General features: G+C 52.6%; 1 protein-coding gene across 1 annotated transcript in view; it reads right to left on the reverse strand.

Annotated features, from left to right (window-relative positions):
• Nbeal2 (neurobeachin like 2) overlaps positions 1 to 10,338 on the reverse strand; it is a 30,077-nt gene extending 19,739 nt beyond the window's left edge. The window contains exon 1 of the mRNA XM_032910771.1: positions 10,021 to 10,338. Coding sequence (XP_032766662.1) covers positions 10,021 to 10,071 — 51 coding nt within the window. The 5' untranslated portion in view covers positions 10,072 to 10,338. The remainder of the gene's footprint in view (positions 1 to 10,020) is intronic.
• Positions 10,339 to 10,926: the final 588 nt, after the last annotated feature.

Raw genomic sequence — 10,926 nt, forward strand, 5'->3', positions numbered from 1 at the left:
CTTGGCCTGTGTCCCGTCCTGCCACCTTCACCTAGTTCTGCAGCCACCGCCTTCTGAAAACTTCCTGGCGCTATGGGTTCCAGGATGCACACACACCGCTGGACGGCAGGCACCCAAGTCACACCCGTACCCCAACACTACAGCATCCTTGCACAACAGCCCATCTTTGCCCTGGAACCTCCGCCCACCCTTGTTGTTTACCTGGACCCCAGGCCCCAGAGTTGGTTCCATGGACAAGTGGGGTGGGTAGTGGCTGAGCCCGTGTATGGGCGCCGCCAAGGAAACTATGGTGTGAACAACAGAAAAGAAAAAGAAAAAAAAAAGACGTTTCCTCTGCCCTTGCTGGGGCAGGAAGCGCAGAGTCACGGTGGGGGAAGGGCAGCCGCTTCCTCCCAGCAGACCGCAGGGATGTGGAGGGGCCCTGGGGCACCCTGGGCTGCTAAGATGCTGTGGGCAGGGCCTATGGCATATGTAGTGGGATCACACTGCCCTGGGCGCCATCTTTACTGTTAGGGTGTCAGGTACCCTTCATTCAAAGTACCCACATTTCCTGGCCTGACTTAGAACCTCAAGCCTGGGGAAAATATGCAAAACGCACCCATATCTTTGTTCCTTCCCAGGACCTGGCCACCCACCTAGATTCCATGGGTCTTTTGCTTAGTGGTACAGTTAGCCATTTGCCTTCATTTGCCAAAACTTAATGCCATTTCCAGGACATGGAGGTGGGACCCGGCCTGGACCTTGGTCCCTCCCCACATCTGGAGCCCAACCAGCTGACACCAGAGAGCAATCACCTTTCTCAGTTTAGACAGGAGAAGAAGAGAAAATAGCACTCAGAGCTCACGGGGCCTGAGACTGCTCCTAGGGGCAGGGACCTCACATCTAAGGATCTCCAGAACTTTACAGAGCAGAGGTTCCCAAACTTCCTAGTGCCGGGGCCCCTTAAGACAGTTCCTTATGGTGTGGTGTCCCCCTCCAGCATAACATTACTTGCATTACTACATCAGAACTGTAATTTTGTTACTGCTATGACTTGTAATACGAATATCTGCGTTTTCCAAAGGTCTTAGGCAATCCTGTGAAAAGCTGAGAGCCACTGGCCTGGAGGGGGCCTGGCTTGTTAATGCTGCCTGTGAATTCTATGTAGCATGTCCCAACCTGGACAGACGCCAGCAGAGCTGGGCCAGGCTCCCCAGAATCTAGTGGGAGCAGCTATCCACTGTGTCTGGATGTCTTTTTTGCCCACTTTATCTACTATTTATAGTGGCATGTGTGTGCATGTATGTGTGCATGCATGTGCGTGGGCATGTGCATGCTTGCATGCATGCGTGTGTGTGTGTGTGTGTGTGTGTGTGTGTGTAGCAGAGCTATCTGTCTACACAACTCTATCACTTTCCACCTTATTTTTTTTTTGAGACAAGGTCTCTCAAGCCCCTGGGATCTGCCTATTTCTGTCCCCAAGCACTAGGGTCACAAACATGGGATGCCATGCTGCTCAGCTTTCCTTGGGTTCTCAGGATCCTGACTCAAGTCCTCTGCTTGTGAGGCAAACACCAAGTCATCTCCCCTGGCCTGGTTTTTGTTGTTTTTGGGTTTCGTTGGTTTGTTTGCCTTTCCAAGCCTTCCTATCAATCTCCATCCCCATCAACCAGGAGACACCACTGTACCCAGATTCTGAAGAGACATATTACCTGGAGGGTTACCCTAAAGGCTTCTGTGTCCAAGGCAATGCAAAAGCCTTCTAGTGGGGGTTTTGTTTGTTTGTTTGGCTTGTTTTTTGACACAGGGTTTCTCTGTGTAGCTCTGGCTGTCCTGGAACATGCTCTGTAGACCAGGCTGGCCTTGAACTCAGAGATCCACCTGCCTCTGTCTCCCAAGCCCAAGTGCTAGGATTAAAGGCAGGTGCACGCCACCACCACTACCACCACCACCACCCGGCTTTAGTGGGGTTTTAGGGAAGTAATCTGATCAGCAAGGCTTTAACCGTTAGTTAACGGATTATCCACTGATAGGTTTATAATCTAGGCTACTGGGAGGGGGAGGGAGTGCCACATACCCTTGGAAGTTGTATCTTGTCCCCAAGCCCTCACAGCTGGCTTGTGTGTATTCTCCCCACGCTCCGTGTCTGACTTAAGGTAAAGCGGCTCTCCTCTGCCTTGTACAGGCATACAAGCACCAGAGCCAGACAAACATGGATGGAAAACTCCCAAACCACGAACCAAAATCAACCTTTCCTTCTTCTAGGTGACCTTCCCAGACACTTCATCAAAGAGAATGGAGAGCAAACACATTAGGGCTTCTAGAGCATTTCTGCTGACCCCGCTAAGGAACGTGGAAAGCCTCAGAGAACACTCAGCACCTTGGCTCCAGCTACACCTTTCGGGCTAATGGAGTCAGATCTCTGTTTAGTCAGGGAAGCTGGCCATCTGACCCTGACTTCTGCCTCAACGGCCTCGTAGACCCCTTCTGGTTTTAAACATGTCCTAATACTGGGCTTGGAAGATGGCTAGCCCGAATGCTTGCATGTAAGAATAAAGATGCCAGCCAGCACCACATAAAGAATCAGAATCAGCGATGGATGCTCTAATCTCAGCTACGGGCTTGGCAGAGGCCAGCAGGTCCGTGGAGCTCGAAGGCCAGCCAAGTTTACTCTACGGACTTTAGGTGTAGTGAGAGACCCTGTCTCAGAAAATGAGGTAGTGAGGAAGTCAACCTCTGATCTCCATGTACACATGCAACACGCACACACCCGCACGCATGCCCGTACACAAGCATGCACGCACACACAAATGCATACAATATCCCAACACTGTCTTCCATCTTGTATCCCCAACTAACCCTTGTTAAACCAGTTTTCTGTGACCCAAAATATGGGGACCTAAATCCCCAATCAGACCCTTCCCCACCTCTAGAATAAAGGGCCAACTGCTGTGCCTGGCCCTCTAGGCCCCTGATATATCTAAGGTGTAGTTTCTGACCCTGATACCCTCTGGCCTAGACTTCTATACCCTACTCTACTACCTCAGTAGCTTGGCATGGGGTACTTAAGCGGGAATTTCCCAACTTCCTCATGGTGAGTCCAATTTTCTTTTATATATATTAATATTAAATGTATTTAGTATGCATTGATGTTTGCCTGCATGTATGTCTGTGTGAGGGGTCAGATCCCAGATCTGTGCTTCTCAGAATCTGAGCACCCTGGTCTTGGTCTTCCAGATGATGGGGAAGGAGATTGCTAGGAAAGCTTGGAAAGGGAAACAGACAGACAAAACATTTACAGACATGTGGTTGCTGGGAATTGAACCTGGGTCCTCTGGAAGAGCAGCCAGTGCTCTTAAGCGCTGAGCCATCTTCCCAGCTCCCATGACTCCAGCTTTCTATCCCTTGGCCTGTCTAGTCTTGTAAACTCTCCAAATTGTGCTGAGCTGGGTTCAGGGTTAGGCCAATCCAGGCAGGCTGCATGAACTCTGAAGGGGCATGAGAGAGACTCAAACGCACAGAACAAGTGACAGGAATGGCTGCCTGTCCACGTCTTTGGGGCCTCGCTCCTGCTCCCTAGGAAGCCTCAGGCCAGCTCCATTGCTTGGAGCTATAGTGCTAAATATCAGCGTCTCTCCAGAAGCAGGGGTCAGAGGCAGGGCAGGGAAGTGAGCAGGAGCAAGATGGTTGGTTGTGCTGCCTGTGACAGGATCCAGAGCCCAGAAGTTGTGGCTATGGGGCTTGAGACCTATATTCCTATCTCAGAGCCTCTACCTCATCGGCTCCTTCCAGTCCTTTCCAGCTCTGAAGGGACACCAAGAACAGATGAGGAACAACCACACAGGCCAAGCTCACCCAAGAGACTTTCCGATCATGAGGAAGTACTTGTTCTTGCCACAGGGGAGAAAATAGAGGCCACTGTCTCCAGAAGGACAGATGCTGATCATCATCCCAACCTGTCCCCAACAGGCCCCAAATACACTCTAAAGAGACTGGGAGGAAGAGCTCCCAAGGGTGAGTGAGACACAGTTCCTGCTTGGGCATAGATCTCCATTCTCTTAGAACTCAGAGGTAACTCTGGTGGGCTGAGGGCAAGTCTATGTGGCACTGTTTGGAGGAAAGTCTTCTACCTGAGGGACAGGGCCACTAAGCTGCCTGACACCATACCGCCTGTGAAACCGTGTGAACGAGCTCACGCCCAGTACGGAAAGCCTCAAGCGGACATCACCAGCACCATGGGACCAGTCAGTCACCACTCTGTCACAGGCTCCACCTTCAGAGCCAATCGAGATTTCCTCGGCGTTTGAGGCTTTGCATAGGTGCTGCCTCTCACCCCCAGTTCAAGAATGTGGCTTGCTGTTCCCACCCCACAGGGATGCACACACCTTATCTCCCATGTTTCCTCTTGAGAGATGTCCTCAGTCGGGACCAGAACCTTTTGAAGATACAATGCATTGCTGTACAGGTAGGGATTATCAATTACTAATGGAATTGGGGTTGCTAATGGAATCAGTGGCTGAGGGTATGTATGAGTCTTGGAACCCAGGCCCTGTTTAAACACTGGGTAGCTTGTCACCTAACATGAAACACTCTGAGCCCCGACGATCTCGGTTTGTGGGGGGCAGGGGGAGTAGAGACAGGATCTTACTATGTTGACCAAGCTGACTTCAAAGTCACAGAGATCTGCCTGCCCCTGCTTCACAAGTACAAGGCTTAAATGAGTGCACCACCAGGCCCAGCTCGGTGCCACCTGTACCACCTACCAAAGGTTGGGATGATCGGGAGCTGCAAACCAGGGGCTCTGGTCAGCCCAAATTCCTGGCATTCTAGGACAACCCTCCCTCCCTCCCTGTCTAGGAGTGAAAGCAGGAGACAGCCCTTGGGTCAGTGCAGAGTTGAGGCCTCCAGGGCAATCCCAACGTGCTGCCCTAGGCAGGGACAGTGGAATGTATTCCCTGGGGAAGAGTTCCAAGCAGTAGGGAGAGTGATCACGGCTCAGTATGGATGACCCCTTTCCGTCAGAGATACCTCCACCTCCAGGTATAGACAGGAAGAACTAGGGTCGACGTAGGTATGAACAGCATAGCTTCTCAAGCCTAAAATCTCTCCAGGAGGAGAGAGGGCAGTGTCAGGCCAACGGCGGCATCTAGCTATGTTGTAAGAACTGTAGACCATGGGATGAAGCTGGAAGGTGACGGGAACTTGTCCATGGAGCAAAAGCAACTGAGCAGAGTGGTGTATGTACCTGGGTGTCCAGGCCAGCCTCTGCCCCTTACCTGAAGGACAAAGAGGACCTAAAGGTCCCATAACACTTCAGTCCTTAGCCATTTTCCTTGTCCTATCACTATGGAAACAAGAGTTTCCTGCCATGGTCTCCATAGTAACTGACCCTGTTTCCATGGGGATCACACACTTCCCCATCACCTCCTCAGTTGTCATAACAACCCCAAGGATATCAGCCTTTCCCCTCCAAGCCCAGGCTATGCTAATTTTTCTATCATTAAAGTTCCCTCCTCCTTCAATTGCCTTAGCAACAGGAGCAGGAAGGAAGAAATTCCAGTTGCCCCTCAGGTGTGGAAGGGACCCAGAGCTGGGTATTTGTGCCCATTCAAGAAAGTAAGAGCCACGGGGTTGGGGATTTAGCTCAGTGGTAGAGAGCTTGCCTAGCAAGCGCAAGGCCCTGGGTTCGGTCCCCAGCTCCGAAAAAAAGAAAAAAGAAAAAAGAAAGTAAGAGCCAGGCAGTAGTGGGGTACTCCTTTAATCCCAGCACTTGGGAGTTGGATCTCTTTTTTTTTTTTTTTTTTTTTTTTAAACATTTATTTATTTATTATGCCAACAGTCTATTGAGCAGACTAGGGGGCACCAGACCTGCCAGGGCTAATTGAACAGAGAAAGCCCTGTCTCAAGCCCCGAGTTGGAAATCAAAACTAACTGAGTTCAAAGGGCTAACAGAGAAACCCTGTCTCAAAACAAAAAACCAAAAACCAAACAAAAAACAAAACAAAAAAAAAAAGAAAGTGAACGAGAGATGGTAGGAATCTGCCTAAGCCAGTAAAGCACACGCTGCACAAGTGTGAGTAGATTCCCCAGCACCATAAAAGCCAGGGCAAGCATCCATACCTCAGCTCCGAGAGGGGAGGGCAGGATGCCTGGATGGGCAGCCCTTAAGCTCACTGGCCAGTCTAGCTTAACCAATGCAGTAGAGGTTTAGTGAAATGGCTTAGCAGGTAAGGGCACTGTTGCCAGGGCTGACAACCTGGTTTCAAACTCTGGGACTGACACGGTACTCAGAAGGCAGAGACAGGCAGATCTCTGAGTTCAAGTCCAACCTGGCCTACATAACTAGCTCCAGACCACAAAGGGCTACTAGTGAAACCCTGTTTAGATAAGTAGTAAGGTGGAGGGACTAGAGGTGGCCCAGTGGTTAGGGGCATAGGATGCTCTTCCAGAAGCTTTGGCCTCTATTACCAGCACCCACATGGTGACTCAGAACTGACTAATTCCACTTCCAGGACATCTAATGCTTTCTTTTGGCCTCTGTGGGCACCGGGCACCAGCTGTGTGCATGATGCACTGACATATATGCAGGCAAAACACCAATACACATAAAATAAGACATCCGATGTCTTTTGGCCTCTACATGTACACACACACACACACACACACACACATATGCATGCACACACACACACACACACAGACACACACACACACAGACACACACACACACACACACACACACACACACACACACACACACACACACACACACACACGTTAAACTGAGGTCTAAGAAGAGATAGAACCCAGCTAAGGATCTAGAGGAGTAGAGAGGCCTGGGAAGTGTCCATGAGACAGGTGAGACAGGAGAGATCACTGGTCAAGGATAAAAGAGAGAAAGGTGAGCAAAACTAAAGAGCTTCTAGTCTGACCGAACCTCTGAGTCCTTCCTTAGTGGCAGAATTAGAGAATTCAGCTCAGGTTCTCTGTCCTGCCAGACTCTTTGTGATCCTCAGCTCCCCCATCAGTGTGTGTGTGTGTGTGTGTGTGTGTGTGTGTGTGTGTGTGTGTGTGTGTGTGTGTGTACACGTGCAACACCACTGCTCCAGCCTGCAGAGGGACTGCTCATCTCATCCTATTTTGCATGTATCTTTACATGCTTCCCAAGTGCCAGCATGCCAGGTGCTGTCCCAGGCTCCTGGTCCTCTTGTGCTTCTCCTGTTTCTCCCTTGCGGTCACTCTGGTAGATGTGCTCTACCCATTCACCATGGTGGCTCTGTCCTGCTCCCTACTTCAGACCACTTGCTGCTGCTGCTGCTGCTGCTGCTGCTGCTGTTCCTCCTCTTCCTCCTCCTTCCCTTTCAGACAGGGTCTCACTTTGTAGACCAGGCTGTTCTGGAACTCACAAGAGATTTGACTGCTTCTGCCTTCAGGTGCTGGGGTTAAAGGTGAAGAGGGGGTGGTCAGAATGAGAGAAAGGGGATAGAGGGAGGAAAATGGAGAGACAGAGAGGAAGGGATGGGGAGAGGGAGGGAGAAAGAGGTGCCATGTTTGAGGAAAGCTTGCTTCTTTTTTTTTTTTTTTTGGTTCTTTTTTTCGGAGCTGGGGACCGAACCCAGGGCCTTGCGCTTCCTAGGCAAGCGCTCTACCACTGAGCTAAATCCCCAACCCCGAAAGCTTGCTTCTTATATTTCCAACTACTATGTGCTTGTTCCTGTTGTTCCTGGCCTCCAGCCCTCAAAATCCCCACTCTGCATGCTCTGGGAGAACTGCCTTGATTGGTCACTACCCTGGTCATCTTAGCCAGTCATTCAGCTAACACCCAGGGAAGGGAACACTTACTAAACGTTAGCTTCTGGGAAGCTCTGCAGCGGTAAGCAAGGGCAGTGAAGGTTAAGAGAGGCTCCAAGAGAACAACAGGTGTTGTCCGAGGTAGAGGGTCACCTGAGGCTTCCTGACCACAAGACCAAGGCTTGGGTGGCTAAAAGAACTCTCCTAATGACCTTGCCTTGTTTTTCCCCAAGAGGATCCTGAGGAACTCTAAGTAAGTAATATCCAGGGGCACTCTGATGTTGTCCCTTCCCTCTATCTCCTCTAAGAGCCCACCGAGAGGGCAGGATCCATGTAGAGGAGGGAAGGCAGCTCTAAATCTGGGGTCTTTTAGGGGAAAAGAAGGACAGGAACTAGGTTGCTTCCCCCTTGGTCCTCACCCAGACCCACAACTGGGGAAACAGGTTTGCCAGCAGATGGTAGCTCCTGCCGCTGAAGGGAGGGGCCACCTGTGCTGCTGGCTGGTTGACTGCGGACTGACAAAAAGGGTCTCTTCTTTCCTTTTGAGACTAGACTCTGTAGCCCAGATTGGCCTCAGACTTTTGGCAATCCCCCTGCCTCAACCCCTCTCATGCTGGGCTTACAGGCATGTGCCATCATGCTGGGGCTCTGAGGGTCTCCGAACACCTGTCAGATCCACACTTGCCTTACACACACCCCGTGACACACACAACGGGTCCCTAGCAGCACCCTTTCTCCTTGGGAGCCCAGCACCGAGGACTGGGACGGTGTTTTTGGAGCAGGCAGGAAGGCTGCACTGGGAGGCTGCCTGGCTTCCTCTCCCCAGGCAGCCCAGCCCCACCCGACTCCTGAGTTTGCTCTCACATCCTGGATTTATTTGTTGGCTTGGTCCCAGACTGCCCCCTGCCTATCTGGGCTTCCACAACTACAACCAACCAGCTTGTGCCCCATACCTAAGCGGTCTGGGAGGCGGTGGGAGTACACCGGACAGAAGTGGCTAACAGCTCAAAACCAAACAGCCCAGCAACTATAAAAGGGCGCAGTCCTGGGAAGCCGGACCACATCTCCAGCAGCCTACCACCCAGCCTGAAAACCCAGCAGTGACAACTCTCAGATTCATCACCTGGTTTAAGTTCTCTTCACACGGTTATCTCCCCTGAAGATGGAGAGACAGAGGTTGAATGGAGGGGAGGCAGGCTTTTCTGACCTACACCAGCCATAGTGGCTCCCTCTTTACAAAGTCCAGATGGCCGGAGGGCAAAATTGTGCCAGTTTTACAGTCGGGAAGTAGAGGCTTAAAGGTGCAATGGGTTTGGACTGGGTTACCCTAAGTGGGACTCTACTACGTGCCACCAGCCCAAGACTAAAGAAGCTGTGGCCCTTCAGACGTAGACCTTATGTTCCTAAGAGACAAACCATCAGCCAGCCTCTTCAGAGGGTCAGGGTAGAGCATGAACTCTCCCCATATCCCTGCTCTCCCAGTGACAAGCTGTTCAAGGACACACAATGGACCATTGTGTCCAGGGCACACCTGAGCTAGGCACCTAGTGCCAAGCAGGTGCAAAGAGGGAGGCGTAACCCCAGGATCACTCCCTGCTTCCAGTGCAAAAAGGAAAGTGGGGCTTCTAGAGTTTGAATCAGAGGCATCACAGCCCCTCCACTCCCCTTCGGATACCAGCCGAGGCAGCTTGAAATGAGAGTCCTTTCAGACATCCCTCCGGGCTTCACCACCGACCCTGTCCCATTGCAGAATGGAGGTAGGCTAAGGTTGCCTCAAGTACAATAAGAGCTCATCACTAAGTACTTCTCTGAAGGAGTCTGAGGTGACTAACGTCTGATGTACTTGTCAGGAGTGGCACCTGCCGGATCCCCTAGCCTACAAGACATTCTAGCCACAACGACCAATCGCGAATGCGCCCCTAGGACGAAGCAGCCAACATGCAAACTGAGTCCCTCTCTTTCCAGGTCTCCGTTTACCCAGTCGTGAAAAGGGTGAGAACTGACTGGCCAGGGCAACTGAGGCTGCGCGGTCTCGCTGGGGACTTGCAATTCAGCGCGCACCCGCGAACGCTGTCCCCTGGCACAAATGCCCCAGGCAGCCCGGCGGCCAGGGGCACGCACGTGTGCGCGGAGCTGAATTCCCGCGTGCGCGCGCCTATCTGCGGCCCCGGGGGACCGGGACGCAGGTGCAGCAGACACTGCGCGCGCGAATCTGGGGACCCCGGTGGACCAGGGGCGGGACGGGCTCACCTGCGCGTAGTAGAGCAGCCACAACTCGTAGAGCCGCTCCGAGGCGGCCATGGCCTGACCGGGCTCTGGCCCTGCTGCGCGCCACCTGTCGCCGCCTCCTCCGCGCCGCCCGCCGGTTGCCCCGGGCCAGGCCCATGGGCGGGAGGGCGTCACTCCGGGGCGGAGCGGCGCTACACTGCTGGGGGAAGTCCGCGGCTCCCGACCCTGTCGCACTTAGCCACCAAAGTCTACACGCCCCTCCTCCTCCTCCCGGCCGGCCACCGCCTGGCTTCCTACACTTGGCTGTCTGTGGCAGCGGCCACCGCCCCGCCTCTCCTAGGACTGTGCAAAGGGCGGGGAGTCAGGCTGGAGGAGGAGCCTGGGGTCAGGGCGGCCCGGGAGGTCGCGCGGAGCCCCGCCTCTCGCAGGCGGAACCCATTCACAGCCACCCGCAGGATCATTTCCAGCCTTCCCAGCTAGGGGTGGGTAAAGGCTTCCTAAATTGTTTATCCGAGTACAGAACCTATCGGACTTGGAATTGTCGCTATTCCACGAAGGGACCGTGGTTCGCATGGAGATGACTAGGGTCTTTCAACGACATTAATAATAACCTCGTCCATGAGGACCACTTGTGGCACTAACTGCGCGCAAGGGTTCTGATCTAAGAGCTTTATGGAAGACAAGTGCCACCTTTTAGCTCTTGCCAAATGTTGAGCTGGATGGGAAGAATCATCAGCCGACAGCAGGACAAACCTGCCTGCAGAGGAGCGGCGTCCTTTGATTGGGCAGATCCTTACCAAGTTTAGGATACCTACAGCCCACTCTCTCTAGGAAGCCTTCCCAGATGCTCCATTGGTGGCAACCCCTCCTTCCAGGGCCCAGCAACTCTTGTCATTTTTTTTTTTTTTTTTGTTCCTTTGGCCTGAA

This window comes from Rattus rattus, chromosome 8, assembly GCF_011064425.1.
Source record: "Rattus rattus isolate New Zealand chromosome 8, Rrattus_CSIRO_v1, whole genome shotgun sequence".
NCBI classification, from domain to species: domain Eukaryota; kingdom Metazoa; phylum Chordata; class Mammalia; order Rodentia; family Muridae; genus Rattus; species Rattus rattus.